This window comes from Ursus americanus, chromosome X (assembly GCF_024610735.1).
Source record: "Ursus americanus isolate L20-20 chromosome X, mUrsAme1.1.p, whole genome shotgun sequence".
In the NCBI taxonomy this organism is placed as follows: Eukaryota; Metazoa; Chordata; class Mammalia; order Carnivora; family Ursidae; genus Ursus; species Ursus americanus.
The window spans coordinates 110,979,218-110,996,636 of record NC_142164.1 but is presented as its reverse complement, the minus strand read 5'-3'; the positions used below and the strand labels follow the sequence as shown (position 1 = coordinate 110,996,636).

The following is a 17,419-nucleotide window of genomic DNA, read 5'->3' as shown; positions in this document are numbered from 1 at the left end:
ATTGTTTGTAACAGCAGGTTCGAAGCAACTTACAAGGTGAAACCATACGATGTTAATCCACAAGAGGGAATACTTATTGAGTCATTAAACATGACGCTGCAGAAGAAAATGTAACCACATGGGGACAGTGTTCTTGCTGTGCCGTTAAAGGAAAAAGCAAAGCTCAGTACGACAGAAACCCAATTTTGTGCACCTTATATGTAGAACAAAAGATTGGTAGTCCAAGCAAAGATATATCTTGCATGGTAGAATTACAAATTATCTTCAGGGTGAGATTGAGTCATTTTATTTGGACATTTTCATGTTTTTCTATAATTCCCCAAACATTTTGCATTCCGATTTTGGTGTCTGCAAAGTGAGATATAATTTTTTAAGGCTCACAAGTCATAAGTGGCCTTTGGCTAAGCTACACATTGAAAGGAAAAAAAGGTCCAGAAAACTGAGGCATTGCCCTGAGACTATGGGGCTCTGTGTCCTTAATCAACCTGCCACAGGGCGATGGCAGCCAGCAGAGGGCTTCTGGTGCTGCACAGTCAAGTGCCTTGAGGTCTGTGTGGATGTTTTCCCCCACAGGTACGTTCTTGATGACCAGTACGTCAGCTCGGTGGGAACCAAGTTTCCGGTCAAGTGGTCAGCCCCAGAGGTGTTTCACTACTTCAAGTACAGCAGCAAGTCAGACGTGTGGGCGTTCGGTAAGAAGGTGGCCCCAAGGGCCCCAGCCCCATTTTGCAAGCTCACTTCCACAACAGGAAACCGCAAGAGAAGGCAGCAACATCCATTTTTAGCAAAAGCCCCGAGCACTTACGAAATCACCTGCACGGCCTGAGATAAGCAAGAGATTGAAGATGATGGTGACCTACGCTCGGGCCAGCGTCAGGATGTCTGCCCTATATCCCGCTAGCGCCTTTGTATCAAACCATAGGAGATGAAAGCTCTTCCACAGAGTCATGGAGAACGAGAGCCGAGTTTGCTTGAGGTCCAAAATGTTGAAGGGTTTGAGATGTGGTCATCAACTTTCGACGTGAAAGCAGCCGCGACCACCATTCCCTTCGGAAGTGACCAACGCTTTGGGCATGCCCGGTGCAAACCCCAAATGCAACTCAGTGCTGTCTTTAGCCCATACTAATTTCAACTAGCGTCCTTGTTAAAATACATCCCTAGATCAAGGGTCAGCAAACCTCAGGCCAGGACCAGATCTGGTGGCCTGTTTCTGTACACAAAGCTTTATTGGCACAAGCCATGCCCATTGGCTCCTGTAGTGTGTCTGATTTTGTACTGGAACAGCAGAATGGGGTGGGTGCCCAGACGCTCTAGGACCTACGAAGTTTAAAATACTTACTATGTGACCCTTCGGAGAAAGGGCTTGCTGACCCCTATTTTATTAAAAATCTGTACTGAAATTTAGTAAAGGTCATTAGAAAATGGAAACAATTCTTAAGTTGTGATTTGGTAGATTTTCTGATATCTTAGTACACTATGAGGAATGTCAGTTTACAATCACAGTCAGATAGATACCGGATAAATAATCGAAATTATCATAAAGTTATGGATATATTAAATGCAACTGAGACCTAATTCATGTCTGTCTCGGTCCATAAGCATAATTTGACTTTTTATATGATATCCAAAAGACTGCATGAATAAAAGAAAATTTAGTTAGCCATTTATTTTTTTTTTTATCTGACACATTTTTTTTAAAGATTCCATTCACTTATTTGACAGAGAGAGAGCACAAGTAGGAGGAGCAGCAGGCAGAAGGAGAGGGAGCCCGACGTGGGGCTCGATCCCAGGACCCCAGGATCATGACCTGAGCCGAAGGCAGACGCTTAACCAGCTGAGCCACCCAGCCATCCTGACACACTTTTTAAAGTAACAATTACTTGTGTAAAAGTAGTATCATTCACTTTTAAAAAATAATCCAATGTACACAGAAAAAGAAAAAGAGCACAAAGATAGCATTGTGGTGAATATGTGATATCCTTCTGGGATGATTAACTTGTCAAAATTAGTGTCACTCTCCTTGTGTTGATATGCCTTACGAAAGATGCTTTTAAAAATCGGTATCCTTACTCAAGAGTTACAGTTCGTTTTTGACCCAAAAATGGCATTACCCAGCTTGATTACTCACCCTATGCACCAGAGGTTGGCTCCAGATATTTTCTGGCTATTTCCAAAAACTAAATCCATTCTTAAGTAATTTGTCCCCATTGAGAATATTCAAAATGAATCAGGGCCTCTGAAAGCAATTCTCAAAGAGGGGGCCCCACAGATGTTTGAAGCAATGATATTATTTTTGAGGTAAGTGGATAGCCTTCCAAAGACAGAACTGTGAAGGGAGCAGTATACTTTTGGATGGTTGTTTTAGAAAGTTGTTTAAAAAAAAATACAGCCAGGGGCGCCTGGGTGGCTCAGTCATTAAGCGTCTGCCTTCGGCTCAGGGAGTGATCCCGGCATTCTGGGATCGAGCCCCACATCAGGCTTCTCTGCTGGGAGCCTGCTTCTTCCTCTCCCACTCTCCCTGCTTGTGTTCCCTCTCTCGCTGGCTGTCTCTCTCTCTGCCAAATAAATAAATAAAATCTTTAAAAAAAAAAAGAAGAAAATGAGTTAAAAAAATACAGCCATTGCAACTTGTAATATTGCCTTATTGTAAATATATTGTAAATATTTTACATAAAATCTATAGCCCTTAAAGTCAAAGAAATTTTGAAGTTAGTACTTCAGTTACGATTCTAGAATTTTTTTCCTTCTTACATATTTCTGGCTTGCCAAACCTTTGAAGCTGGCTGACTGTTGAAATTCTCTGGTTTGGTCAGGACAACAGCACATTGGCCACCATTTAGAGAGCATTTGAAGTGTCCCAGTGCTCCTTATGCTCTCTGCGTGTCTTATCCTAGTTCATGCTCACTGCAACTCCATGATGTGCAAATATCCACGTACTGTAGACAGGGAACCTGCTCCAAGAAGGGCTGAGAAACCTGCCCAGCCTCTAAGCGGCAGAACTGAGCCTCAGAGACCACATCTAACTGACCCAAATGCCACCCTCAACCACCATAACCAGAACCCGGTTTTTAAACCTGGAGTCTGCAATGGCCTTCGATGGGCTTCAGGACACTGTGAACATCCAGAAACCGAACACAAAAATGCTGTGTGTTCACTTTCCCAAGAGGGAGCCAGTGATTTTTATCAGATTCTCAAAAGGACACCTGACCCACAAAATATTAGGAACCACCGAGGCAAAAAGGAAGAATTTTGTCAATGATTTTGTCTGTAAATTTCCACGGGAAGGTCATTTGATGGTGCATTGAAATTGCCAAGGTGGAGAGAAAGAAAGGCTGAGGACTTCAGTCAATCACTCCTCCGGGTTGGAGCGGGGGGTTGACTCTCTGAAGCGGCCCAAGAATCTTGACCCCAAGTAGCTCCCGCGGCGGCTGCCTTTGCCATTGACCCGTTTACCAGCAAGAGCAGGTGCCCGGGTCTCCGGGAGCATGGAGAAGGGTACCCTGGCCTCCAGAAGTGATGGCACAATCCCACCCTCCGTGCCCTGTCCTTTTTGCTAGGACTCATTTCCCAGGGATCCCTCACTTTGATGCATAGCCTTCCTGATCTGGTGTGTGAAGCTCGTTCAACAAACTCTGTACCTTCTGATGTCAGCTCTCTTTCCTTTTTGTTGGCCGGTTGCCCTTCGGGTGGCGCAGGGATCCTGATGTGGGAAGTGTTCAGCCTGGGGAAGCAGCCCTATGACTTGTACGACAACTCCCAGGTGGTTGTGAAGGTCTCCCAGGGCCACAGACTCTACCGGCCCCAACTGGCGTCGGACACCATCTACCAGATCATGTACAGCTGCTGGCACGAGGCAAGTGCACCGCGTGGGGGAGCTGAAGGGGCGTCAGGTGCGTCCAGGGCGGTTGCCTAGGACACCACGGGCCGAGGCATTTATGAGGAAAAACACCTGCTACACCGCGGGTGCAATGGTCCCGGGGCCCGTTCCCTCAAGTGTTTGTAATTTAAAACCAGCAATGAAGCAATGTAGGTGCTGTTTAACAAACAACTTATATCCAGCACTGTTCTAAGAACTTCATAAATATGAACCCATTTATTCATTAGGCAACACACTGTGAAGTTAGTACTATCATGACCAAAAAATGAAGATAAGAGGAAACAGAGACCCAGAGAGGTTAAGTGACTTGCTCAAGGTCACACAGCTAGTAAGAGGCAGGCTGGCTAATGTCAGAGTCCCTGTTCTTAACCACAACACTACGGTTTTGCACAGAGACAATCCCCAGTTGAAGGCTCTGCATATAGTGACCGTTTTGCACATTTTGGTCCCCCACTTTTAAAATATTCTATTTCACAACTTTTAGAAGAACATCCACAATTTTCATTAGATTCCAATTTAGCTTTCCCATACTTCTTTGCAGAAAAATGAGCATGTATAGACGTGCGTGTTTGTGTATTTCCCTTTCTTTCTTATGAAAAAAGGAACATACAAATCCACTCCGCAGGTGTTGTCCCGCCATCAATGTGCCTATTTTCCCACCATCTCACTGACACAGACCATTGTCAAGTTTCTGGATTTCTGCCAATATGATAGATGAGAAATGGCATTTTAGTGCAGCTTTTATATGTACATCTTTCATTTGGGGTTTAGTTTCAAGGGCACTGGTATCTCTTTCTGAGAATTATATGGCATCGTATCTTTTCCCTTTGTTCTGTCGGGTATTTGTTTCCTTCACCTCGATTTTAAAGACCCCCTTATAAATGAAAGAGATCAGTATTTTATCTGCGATAGTTGTAAATATTTTCTCTCAGTCTGTCACGTAGCTCTTGATTTAATTTATGGGAGTTTTTGCCGTGCAAAAGATTTAAAAAAAATATGGTTTACTCTATTAATACTTGCTTTTACTGCTTCTGGAAACTGAGTTAAAGTTAGATAGGTTTCCCCAGACTGATTATGATAGCCTTCACACAGATTCTCCTCTAGTACTTCTCCGCTTCATGCTTTCACATTTAGATCTCCAATCTAGTTCGTGTTTGTTATCATGTACGGTATGAAGTATGGATCCAAAGATCTTGTTTTCTGACTACCTGCTTGCTGCAACAGCATTTATTAAAAAACTATGTCATTCCCACGGACAAGATACCATCTACTGGTGTCGAAATATCTAACATAGGAAATTTCCTTATGTATTTGGGGTTATTTGGGGACTCTCACTTCTGTTCTCTGGTCTCTATTCATGTGCTAGCTCTGCATTGTTCTAATTATAGAGACTTTATGTGTTACTCCTAGGTAGGCTAGCACTCCCTCATTGCTCACCTTTTTTTTATACCTTTCCTAGCTATTTTTACATACATTTTTGAAAATTGAGTTTAATTTTTAATTTTTTTAAATTTTAGTTCCAGTGTAGTTAACCTACAGTGTTATATTCGTTTCAGGTATTATTTCTGCATACTTTAAAAATCTGTGAACTAGAGAATCCGTTTGTTCAGCTTGAAACAAACTTGTTCATCTTTTGGAGGAGATTGTCTTTAGTTTATATTTTAACTAGGGAAATTTGACATCTCTGTGCTATTGATTTGTCCTCTTCGAGAACAAGCAACGTTTTTCTATGTGCATAAGTCTACATTTGTATTTTTCAGCAGTGTTTAAAGTTGTGCTCATTTTGGGGGGTACATTTTCGTTTGTATTTTATTTTGGAGTCATTGCTATTCTAAATGGCGTTTTCTCTTCCATTGTGTCTTCTGACTGGTTCTTGTACATGTACCGAAGGCTATTGATTTTATATGTTAATTTGCATACTTCTCTCCTGCTGAATTCCTTATCATTTGGGTTGGTTCTATCATTCATTCTCCTGGTTCTTCCAGGCATACAACCATATATTATGCAAACAAAGATACTTTTACTGTTTCTTTTCCAGTTCTTAGAGCTCTAGTTGTTTTGTCTTTAGTGGAAATGTCCATAGTGTTTCCACACTTAAAAAGTCACTAGCTTTAGGATTGAGGTATACATATCTTCTATAATTTATTTTTAATCCTAACTTTCATAAACTAAACCATTGGGTTTTTCTTTTATTTAGCTTCCAGAAAAGCGTCCCACATTTCAGCAACTCCTAGCTTCCATTGAACCACTTCGGGAAAAAGACAAGCCTTGAAGAAGAAATTAGGAGATCTGATGAGAACGAACGTAAATGCTGGCCAACATTTTCATTCCTTTTAAGGAAAGTAGCAAGGCGCAGACTATGTAATTTAGCTAGTTCTTCTTAATAGCATTCTGTGTCCTATTTGCCTGTTGTATTATCTCGAAATGAACAATGTAAGAAACAAAAGATTTCCTTGAAATTTAGGTCAAATTAGTAATTCTGTGTATGCTGCTCTTAATATTACACTTCCCAGGCTATAGCAGAAGCATATTTTCTGATTGTGGTAGACAGAGTGTGTACCATGTGTAAAGATTGAATAGAATTGAGAAATTCTTTGTTGGATATTTGTTCTTTTCCTTATATTGTCACTATCCTAATAATTAAATATGCTATTAACAAGTACCAAAATGTGGACATTTGCCTTCGTGTTTCAATACTGTCAAACTTTAGCATGTATGCAAATAAAAAGGAGAGTTCATTAAAACAGACTCCTGGGACGCCTGGGTGGCTCAGTCGGTGAAGTGTCTGCCTTCGGCTCAGGTCATGATCTCAACGTCTTGGGATCGAGCCCCACATCAGGCTCCCAGCTCAGCGGGAAGCCTGTTTCTCCCTCTCCCTCGACCCCTCCACCCTGCTTGTGCTTTCTCTCTGAAATAAATAAAATCCTTAAACACACACACACACACACACACACACACACACACTCCTTAGGAACTAAGGTAGAGCAAGTCTGAGTGCAGCCTGAGAATTTGTATTTTTAAGAATCTTCCAGACGTTCCTGCGTGGTCACCCCTGCACTAGGGGACCTCCTTATACGGTGGGGCATCATTAGGTGGTCCATAATTCAATCCAAATGACTCAACTGTGTTCTGACTTCCAGGTTAGAACAATGACTCTTTGTGTCGTGTACGTGCGCCATGCACATACAAAACTAAAATTAAATATTATTCAAGACATTAAATATATTTCCACAGAGCAAATTTTTAAAGATGTTAAGGTAAACTTGATGCCTTTTTTTTAAGATTTTTTATTTATTTATTTGACAGAGAGAGAGACAGCCAGTGAGAGAGGGAACACAAGCAGGGGGAGTGGGAGAGGAAGAAGCAGGCTCCCAGCGGAGGAGCCTGATGTGGGGCTTGATCCCAGGACTCTGGGATCACGCCCTGAGCTGAAGGCAGACGCTTAACGGCTGAGCCACCTAGGTGCCCCTACTGCTATTGTTTTAAGCCAGGACACTGCCTACATGCTCTTGGAATTGAAGAATAGGTCATCCTCTCCTGACTTGGCTAACTGATTCACCATGACCATTATCTCCATAGAATTTATTTTATTTTTAAAAAAGATTTATTTTAGATAGAGCATGCATGCATGCTCGTGCAAGAGGACGAGAAGGGGGGGAGGAGCAAAGGGAGAGGGAACAAGAACCTCAAGTAGACTCCACACCAAGCGTGGAGCCCAACACGGGGCTCCATCCCACCACCCTGAGATCATGACCTGAGCCAAAATCAAGAGTCGGATGTTTAAATGAGCCACCCAGGTACCTCTCTCCATAGAATGTATTAAATACAAAGTTACTCTAACATTTTGCTGGTCACCACAGAGAGTGAGTTGCTGGGTAGTGTTGGGATATTTTCATCTATTTTGAATCTGTCTTCAGGTATGTAGTGGATGCTGTGCTCCGAACTGGGCTGGATTCTGAGATTTACAAAAGGGGTGTTAGGCTTGGTTCCTAACCCGACAGTGCGAGCAATCTTAACACACCTCTCTTTAGATCGATCTTACAGCCCCTTCGTACAGTAAAGCAATTTAAGAAACTGGGACACATTCCAAGACATTTGAGAGGTCAAGGGTCCCAGGTAGTCAGATGGCAACTTTGTCCACAAAAGTGAAAAGCAAATGGAATCCCCAAAAGCCCAGCACTTAAGTACACGTGAGAGCGCAGGAGCATGAATCTAGTATTTATTGAGTGTGTACTTTGTGCTCAGCACTACTCAGACATTATGGGTGAATACAAGACTTAAGAGATTGGGTACCCACTTTCAAGGAGGGCATGAAGTTGACGTTTCTAGTCGCTCCACAGAGAGCAAAAGAAGTGAGGTTCCATCAGGTGTGCTGGGGGTGGTGGTTCCAGGAGGCTCTTGGGGCTAGTCTTACGTTGTTAGGGAGATGATGATCAAGCATGGATGGAAGTGAATAGGCACCATCTGTGAACAGCTCTCTGGATTCTTCTCTCCTTTAGACCTCTCATCCTGAAGAAGGCATGATCTAGTCCAATCACCACTGTGGGCAAATCACTATAGTACTTAGATTAACTTAAAGAGTGTGCCATCCTTTACACTTGAATTAAAGGGAAGTGAACAGTGTATGCTATTCTCGCTCCGTGCAGTTCCGCCAGTTCACGGACACTGTCCTCAAAAGCAATCCATCCGGATTCCATACAAGGCCCCACTTGCTCCCACCACATATACCCCTCTTTTTCTACTCCGGCCATGCAACAGACATGTCCACTTCCATTACCCCCAAACAGCCGGTGAGGCCGAAGACACATTTTCTCTATTCCTCTCAAACATGAACAGAAGTGAAATCCCAAGGCAGAAATAAATACTGAAAGCCAGTGAAGATGCCCTCTCCTCAGGCATGTCTTCTTGGGACAACTTTTCCCGAACAGAGCCATCGTTTTGATAGTTAATGACATCTTTATAATCTCATATTGTCTGTACCATAAAATTAACATGTGCATGCAATAAAATCACCTCAAGAGGAAATCAGATTTTCCTAAAATGAAGTCTGCACATCATCAGCATTTTGGAATCCTGGATTATTTTCTCCTTTGCTCAAGTCCACAGAGGCATAAGGATTTTCTTCACTTCTGGCTTGATCGTTCCTGTTAAACAAAGTGAAGTCACCTTAGTATAGTGCTGCCGAAAGGACACGGCCTCCCTTGGACCCCACTGGCCCAGGTGTCTCTGACACCTCAGCATCGAATCGCTCGTTGGTGAATCAGTCCCCTTCTGATGAACCGTGGACCCCTAGAGAGCATGAGATTCACTCCTTTTGCCCCACGATTGGTTGGCAGGATGGCTGGCAGAGCGTGGGAGACCACTCAGGGTATGTGCTCCGGGCTCGGAGAGAGTGTGCCTCTGTGCCTCACTTTGCCTATTTGGAAGACGATGGCGGTTCTGCCAAGACCAGGAGACAGTGTCAGCAGAGCTCTCACAGTACCTGGTGCGCAAGCCTCCACAAATAGCAGCTGTGATTATTCTTTTTAGAAATGGAGTGGTCATTTAGCCAAGTGCCTCCTTTTAAAGAGCTTCCCTACTAAGTGATCAGCTTCCAAAGCGTCCAGACCAGAGTAGGACAGCTTTGTAGTACAACCACCAGCTTTGCTGTGGATCCCAATCTGTTACTGACCAGCTGTGTCAATTTGAGTGACTTGGTCTCTCTGAAGCTCAGTTTGATATGTACGTGAAGATAATTAGATAATTGCATATTGACATCATATGTTTGCTGAGACTATTAACGCGTGAAAGTACTGAGCAGGGTAGCCCGTTCGATTTTCCTGTATACATTCTATTAACACAGCATGTGGCATGAAGGAGGTTCCCCAAATAATTCATTCCATGAATTAATTTTGGAATAGTATTTCATGTGCGAAGAATGCTTCTCAAACCATCATGTGCATGCAAATCACCTTGGGGGTGGCCTTACTGCAAATGCCTATCCTCCAAGGACAGACAGGTCTCTGAGAAACTGATAATCATCATTGGCTTTGGGAAGGGAACTTGGAGGCAAAGGGTGGCAGGAAGATTCTGGGTATCTTTTCGTATTTTTAAAATTCTAACCATATGAATGCATTCTAGTCAATGCCTAATTTTCTTAACTGAAGCTATTTTAGGGAACTAAAAATCTCAACAGCGAAGAACTGAGCAGAATAGGCCAGGGCATGTCAAAATTCCATCACGAACACGTTTAAGCAACCTGCAGTGTGCACAGAGGTTTTAGGTGCTATAAAATATTATTAACCTGAATTACATAAGCCCAGTGAAAGCCAGTGGTTTCTCAAGGTCAGAAAAACCATCTAGTGGCAGAGCAAGATTATAAATCAGGTCTCTGGCGATTTAAATCCTCACTGAACTTGGATCTTCTACTCAAGAACAAATGAGAGGGGGCCGTGGCCCGTGAGCTAAGAACATGACAGGGAGCCTGGGCCACCTGAGGGGAATGAAGATGATGGAAGGGTGGCAGTTTGAAGAAAATCACAGAGCTCATTCTAGAACGATTCGTACAGTGCCAACCATCACTGAGTCAGTCTCTGGGGTACTTTTAGACCAAGGAACAACAGGAGTGAAGATAACCCCCTGAGCCCGCCCCGTCCCCCTCCCAGAGTTTGCAGGGCCTCTCGGCAGTAGGGAGAGGACACTGTGGCCAGGATGGAGTTTGCCAGGGCACGCTCAAAAGCCCAGACTGAACATCGACTGCGCACTGGCACCTGCAAGGAAGGCAACGTGCTAACGAAATCTGGGAAATTTCTAGGAAATGCATCAGAATATTTAGGTGCAAAATTGTCCAAAAAAGTAATTGGCTTATACAACCTACCACTTGCTGCAAATTTTCCAGTTAGTTTTCCCTAAACCTTTCTGTTTTAAAATAGGTAAGTCTAGGAAAGCTCACTTACTTCCTTCGATTTCTGATCCCGGAGAAGATGAGCAGGATGATGCCAATCACCACCAATCCCATCACGACCCCAAACACAATCAGCCATATGGTGACAGGTGGCTGGTAAGGTGGTCCCAGTGTTGGCTGAATCCCCAGAAACTCCAGGCTATTGTCATCCAGTTGGAAAGCATCATTGATACGGTCCCGGGACATCCTATTCCCAAGAGCAAAACACTTAGGCAAAACAGAATTGTGTGTAATTTATTTACTTTTTACGTCATTGCTCCTGAAAGGATTCAATAAGGTTTAGCCTAAGACTGTACACCTGAAGTAGCGATGGAATCAAAGCAGAGAACCAGGTGCCATAAAAGCTAGGAGATTTGACAATTAGGCACCTTTCACATCTTGCAGCCTAGATAAGGTCTGGCAATAGCTTCCTTGGAAAATTGGGTTGTCTACAGTGACTTTCTATCAGATAACGGAAAAGGACAATTGGGTACATCTCTTCTACAAATCAACCAGGTCCTATACTCAAGTCTTGACAGTTGTAGTTTCCATATAAAAGGTATTGACCTTTGGAAGCAGGGGAGGAACACAGGAGGGGCCTTCGCCAATTTCTCCAGCACTGGGATGGGATATGGCTTAAACTTTAGAGAGCAAAAAAGGACAGAGGTGATTTTAAAAACCAAAACTAGGGACTAATAGAGTCCAACAGTACATTAAAAGGATTATTCATCATGACCAAGTGGATTCATCCCTGGGATGCAAAGGTGGTTCAACATTCACAAATCTATCAGTGTCTTAGATTTTATCCAGAAGGAAAAAGCCAAAATCATATGATTATCTCAATAGATGCAGAAAAAGCATTTGACAAAATACAGCATCCTTTCCTGATTAAAACCCTTCAGAGTGTAGGGATAGAGGGTACATTCCTCAATCTCACAAAAACCATCTATGAAAAGCCTACAGCAAATATCATTCTCAATGGGGAAAAGCTGGAAGCCTTTCCCTTAAGATCAGGAACACGACAAGGATGCCCACTCTTGCCACTATTATTCAACATAGTACTAGAAGTCCTTGCAACAGCAATCAGACAACAAAAAGGGATAAAAGGTATCCAAATTGGCAAAGAAGAAGTCAAAATGTCTCTCTTCGCAGATAACATGATACTCTATATGGAAAACCCAAAAGAATCCACTCCCAAACTATTAGAAGTTATAGAGCAATTCAGTAATGTGGCGGAATACAAAATCGATGTTCAGAAATCAGTTGCATTTCTATACACGAATAACGAGACTGAAGAAAGAGAAATTAGGGAATCCATCCCATTGACAATAGCACCAAAAACCATACGTTACCTTGGAATTAACGTAACCAGAGACGTAAAGGATCTATATTCTAGAAACTATAAATCACTCTTGAAAGACATTGAGGAAGACATAAAAAGATAGAAAGATATTCCATGCTCAAGGATCGGAAGAATTAACATAGTTAAAATGTCCATGCTACCCAGAGCAATCTACACTTTCAATGCGATCCCGATCAAAATACCGATGACATTTTTCAAAGAACTGGAACAAATAGTCCTTAAATTTGTATGGAACCAGAAAAGGCCCCGAATCTCCAAGGAACTGTTGAAAAGGAAAAACAAAGCTGGGGGCATCACGATGCCGGATTTCGAGCTGTACTACAAAGCTGTGATCACAAAGACAGCATGGTACTGGCACAAAAACAGACACATAGACCAATGGAACAGAATAGAGAACCCAGAAATGGACCCTCGGCTCTTTGGGCAACTAATCTTTGATAAAGCAGGAAAAAACATCCGGTGGAAAAAAGACAGTCTCTTCCATAAATGGTGCTGGGAAAATTGGTCAGCTACATGCAAAAGAATGAAACTTGACCACTCTCTCACACCATACACAAAGGTAAACTCCAAATGGATGAAAGACCTCGATGTGAGACAGGAATCCATCAAAATCCTAGAGGAGAACATAGGCAGCAACCTCTACGACATCGGCCAAAGCAACCTTTTTCATGACACATCTCCAAAGGCAAGAGAAACAAAAGATAAAATGAACTTGTGGGACTTCATCAAGATAAAAAGCTTCTGCACAGCCAAGGAAACAGTCAAAAAAACTAAGAGGCAGCCCACGGAATGGGAGAATATATTTGCAAATGACACTACAGATAAAAGACAGGTATCCAAGATCTACAAAGAACTTCTCAAACTCAATACGCGAGAAACAAATAAACAAATCATAAAATGGGCAGAAGATATGAACAGACACTTTTCCAATGAAGACATACAAATGGCTAACAGACACATGAAAAAATGTTCAAAATCATTCGCCATCAGGGAAATTCAAATCAAAACCACACTGAGATACCACCTTACACCAGTTAGAATGGCAAAAATTGACAAGGCAAGAAACAACAATTGTTGGAGAGGATGTGGAGAAAGGGGATCCCTTCTACATTGTTGGTGGGAATGCAAGTTGGTACAGCCACTCTGGAAAACAGTGTGGAGGTCCCTTAAAAAGTTAAAAATTGAGCTACCCTATGACCCAGCCATTGCACTACTGGGTATTATTTACCCCAAAGATACAGACGTAGTGAAGAGAAGGGCCATATGCACCCCAATGTTCATAGCAGCATTGTCCACAATAGCTAAATCATGGAAGGAACCGAGATGCCCTTCAACAGATGACTGGATTAAGAAGTTGTGGTCCGTATATACAATGGAATATTACTCAGCTATCAGAAAGAATGATTTCTCAACATTTGCTGCAACATGGACGGCACTGGAGGAGATAATGCTAAGTGAAATAAGTCAAGCAGAGAAAGACAATTATATGGTTTCTCTCATCTATGGAACATAAGAACTAGGAAGATCGGTAGGGGAAGAAAGGGATAAAGAAAGGGGGGTAATCAGAAGGAGGAATGAAGCATGAGAGTCTATGGACTCAGAAACAAACTGAGGGCTTCAGAGGGGAGGGGGGTAGGGGAGTGGGATAGGCTGGTGATGGGTAGTAAGGAGGGCACGTATTGCATGGTGCACTGGGTGTTATACGCAACTAATGAATCATGGAACTTTACATCAAAAACCAGGGATGTACTGTATGGTGACTACCATAATATAATAAAAAAACATTAAAAAAATAAAATAAAAACCAAAACTAGGGAAATTGAGAATATTCTGAATTGAAAGCCCAAGGATCTGGCAGCCCATCCTCCTACCCTTGGGTGTAGTGCAGGTCAAGAAGTCAGAAGGAGTGAGGGAGATATGTCAAAGCAGGATTAACCATGTCACCTCTGCCCAAAAGTGTCTCAAGTCATCTGGAAACAGGAAATTTGAGACCCCCCCGAAGGTCACAAAGAGGGCTGGGCTCTTTTGTGATGATCTCAGCTGGCACTTTTCCCCAAGACAGAAACAAGTCATTTGGAGGCAGTGAAGTCTCTGGCTGTGGGTGGGGTGCATGCCCCAACTGAGCCAGATTTTCCAGGCGTACTCTGCCTGGCAGGGCTTGGATTTGTTTCCAAAGATGAACAGCAGCTCAAGGGGGCCACCCAGTGAGCTCCCCCATAGCAGCGGGTATCTTAAGCCTTTTTTTAAGTGACATCTATCCATTCTTCACTTTTGCTGTTTGGGGAAACAGACGAGGCACCTTGGGCCAATCGTTCCTTCTAGATGCTCACTGCCCATAGCAAGGCCCTCTCCTAGTGTGGAGGCCAAGCAACTACTAAGGAATCCTATTCTTGCCTACCTCGTTTCTGACTCTGGTTACTGAAATGATTCCTCCATCCAAGTCCCTACAGCAAAAGCTGGCAATATGTGCCCATGTCCCTTCTGCATTTACCATTCTCCATGCATGCAGACCAGATTTCTTCAGCTAGTACCTGCTGCCTTTGCTCGAGAGCGTTCTCAGGCCACAAGGGGCTGCCTGGCCTGCAGGCCCGAAATGCCGGGGAAGTCACATCACCTGCCAGCAGTTCTCAACCAATGACTGGTGGGAGGTGATGGATAAATACCCAGCGCTGATGGGACAATTCAGGTGCGCGTTCTGCTCAGTCTCCCAGAATTCCCCGGCACGATGGAGCTCTAGTCGCCCACTGTGGGCCCTTGCTTGGTAACACATCACTTATTATCTTCCTTCCATGCTCTGCTCCTGTGGACTTTTCTTTCTCAGAGCGTCTTGAGATTGCCTCTCAAATCAGCTACTTACACTCAAATACCATTTAAGGGCCTGCGAATGGAGGAGCCCAAATCAAGAGAAGTCCCTTGCTAGGAGACCCTTCTGGAATTAAAACCCCGACCTTGAAGCTGAAAAGGACTCAGAACAGAGCCCAGCACACAGGGCACACTAAACCACAAGCGTTTGTCCTGATTGCATTGGTTAACCCCCTCCCCCCCTTAGCTTGTTTGAAAGTAAAATTACTTGATGGCTCCTTCCACGTCAGCTCTAGGAATGACGTCAGACACATTTCCAGGTGAAGTGACGAAGAAGTTAAAGGAGATTCTAGGTTTCAAATCGTTCACCCACACGTTATCCTCCCTGCAGAGAAACAAAAGAAACATCTTCCCTTGTGGCAAGGAGGACTCAGCAAAGAGAATGGGGGCTCCCCTGCCCGTGAAAAAGAGGTCCAGGGGAGAGTCACAGGGTGAAGGTGAGAGACATGGGATAGGGCGAACAACGGAAGGATGTGACTGTCCTCACATCCTTGACACATCCCAAGCACATGAGCTCAACGACATGAGTTGGGATAACACACTATTGGCACTATCTGTTCTGCCCCCATTTTCTTTCAATGATAGGAAAATTTCAAACTGAAAGCAGCCGGAGAACCAGCGAGGAACCACAGGGGCCCCAGGATTGGGATAAACACCGGCCGGGCAGCAATGCCTTAGTACCACGAACAGAGCTGGTGCGCTCAGCTCCTCCACCCCTGCTCCACGCTGCAAAACCTGTCATGTTACACCCACAGCCGGGGGGGAGGGGGAAGGAGTGGGCTTTACCTACAATGTGACAAGGCTGGGCTCTCCCATCTGCCACAGGGATCCTGACAAAACCTAAGGCAGCTCCTCTGGCTCCCAGCCCTTCTCACTCAGCAGCAAGCCAACGCCCTTGGAATGGCTTGGGAGGCCCATACGAATGTTCTTCTCCCCTTCCACCCCCATGCCCTATTATCGCCCTGACCACACCTCCTACTTGTCTGCTATGAGCTCACTGCTCCAGCCCCACTGGCCTCCTTGCTGTTCCTTCAACAGGTGGAGGATATTTTTTCCTCAGAATCTTTCCACCTGCTACCTACCTTCCCCCTGTCTGTTTTGTGAGCGTTCTCCTTGCTTCAGATGTTTGCTCAAGGATTCATGAGGTCTTTTCTGACCACTGCAGTTAAAGCTAAACTGTAGACCCATCAGCACTCCCTAGCGCCCCATCTGTGGTACTTTTCTCCCTTGAACTTGTCACCATCTCATTTTACTGTATTTCACTTAACATACTTTGCTGATTGTAACACACACATGAAACATACGTTAGAACGCAAGTTCAGTGAAGGCAGAGATGTCTGCCTTTTCCTTTCAGTGCTGAGGGTGGAGGAAGCATTTGGTGGAGGGAAAAGAGGAGGGGGAGAAGGGATGCGAGGGAAAGTGAGGGGAGGGGGAAAGAGGAGTGCTCTTGCAATCTCTAAGTCAAGTAAATCACAGTCTTCCCAAAAGAGAATGGCCCAAATTCCAGGATATTAGAGAAGTTTCAAAATCATTAGGTTTTTCTTAATTTACTTGCATGAAAGTTTAAGCATAATATCTTCTCAGACTCGAGAAAGAGAAGTACCGGTTGGAGTAACTCACACAAAAGGGATCATCTGGTTTTTGGCTTCTGAAAAATACTTTCTCATGGCATAGGCAATAGATGATCGGAACAAGTACATTTCATTGTCATTCCATTCGTACTGCAAATTCAAAAGAAAAACACTGCTCAGTAGGGATCATGGGATACTTTCAAAACCTGTTATTCCAGAAGCATTATTTTTACATTTTCTTTTTTTTTTTTAAGATTTTATTTATTTATTCAACAGAGATAGAGACAGCCAGCGAGAGAGGGAACACAAGCAGGGGGAGTGGGAGAGGAAGAAGCAGGCTCATAGCGGAGGAGCCTGATGTGGGGCTCGATCCCATAACGCCGGGATCACGCCCTGAGCCGAAGGCAGGCGCTTAACCGCTGTGCCACCCAGGCGCCCCTATTTTTACATTTTCTAATCCTCCTGAGAATCTTTTTATTAGGTCAGTAACCTCCAACTTGTGTGGGCACCAGCATCCCCCGGAGGGCTGGTTAAACCACTGAATAGTGGGCCCTACCCTCCTGAGTTTCTAATTCAGAAGGTCTGGGATGAGACCCAAGGATCTGCATGTCTAACAAGCTCCCAGGTGGCACTAATGCTACTGGTCAGGCCCCTGTGCTTTAAGGACCATGTTCATGGATCCTTCTCGGTTTGAGAGGAGCAAAAATAAACATCCTGAGCGCCGGTTTATGGATGGGAGTCGTGCGAGTCGTGGGTTTCGATGTCCATGTATTGTACACCTGAGACTAACATAACACTGCGTGTTAATTATACTTGAAAGAAAA

The 17,419-nt window shown here is 43.8% G+C and overlaps 2 protein-coding genes across 4 annotated transcripts in view; one reads left to right on the top strand and one right to left on the bottom strand.

Annotated features, from left to right (window-relative positions):
* The window catches only part of BMX (BMX non-receptor tyrosine kinase), a 48,822-nt gene extending 42,206 nt beyond the window's left edge, over positions 1–6,616 (top strand). For both annotated transcript variants that reach the window (XM_045805068.2, XM_045805067.2), the window contains exons 17-19: positions 574–692; positions 3,696–3,853; positions 6,075–6,616. In XM_045805068.2, the coding sequence (XP_045661024.2) occupies positions 574–692; positions 3,696–3,853; positions 6,075–6,149 (352 nt within the window). In that variant the 3' untranslated portion in view covers positions 6,150–6,616. The remainder of the gene's footprint in view (positions 1–573; positions 693–3,695; positions 3,854–6,074) is intronic.
* A 1,463-nt stretch (positions 6,617–8,079) lies between these two features.
* ACE2 (angiotensin converting enzyme 2) overlaps positions 8,080–17,419 on the bottom strand; it is a 47,316-nt gene continuing 37,976 nt past the window's right edge. For both annotated transcript variants that reach the window (XM_045805069.2, XM_087860250.1), the window contains 4 exons: positions 16,645–16,745; positions 15,233–15,349; positions 10,813–11,007; positions 8,080–9,021 (listed from right to left, as the gene is read on the bottom strand). In XM_045805069.2, coding sequence (XP_045661025.1) covers positions 8,913–9,021; positions 10,813–11,007; positions 15,233–15,349; positions 16,645–16,745 — 522 coding nt within the window. In that variant the 3' untranslated portion in view covers positions 8,080–8,912. The remainder of the gene's footprint in view (positions 9,022–10,812; positions 11,008–15,232; positions 15,350–16,644; positions 16,746–17,419) is intronic.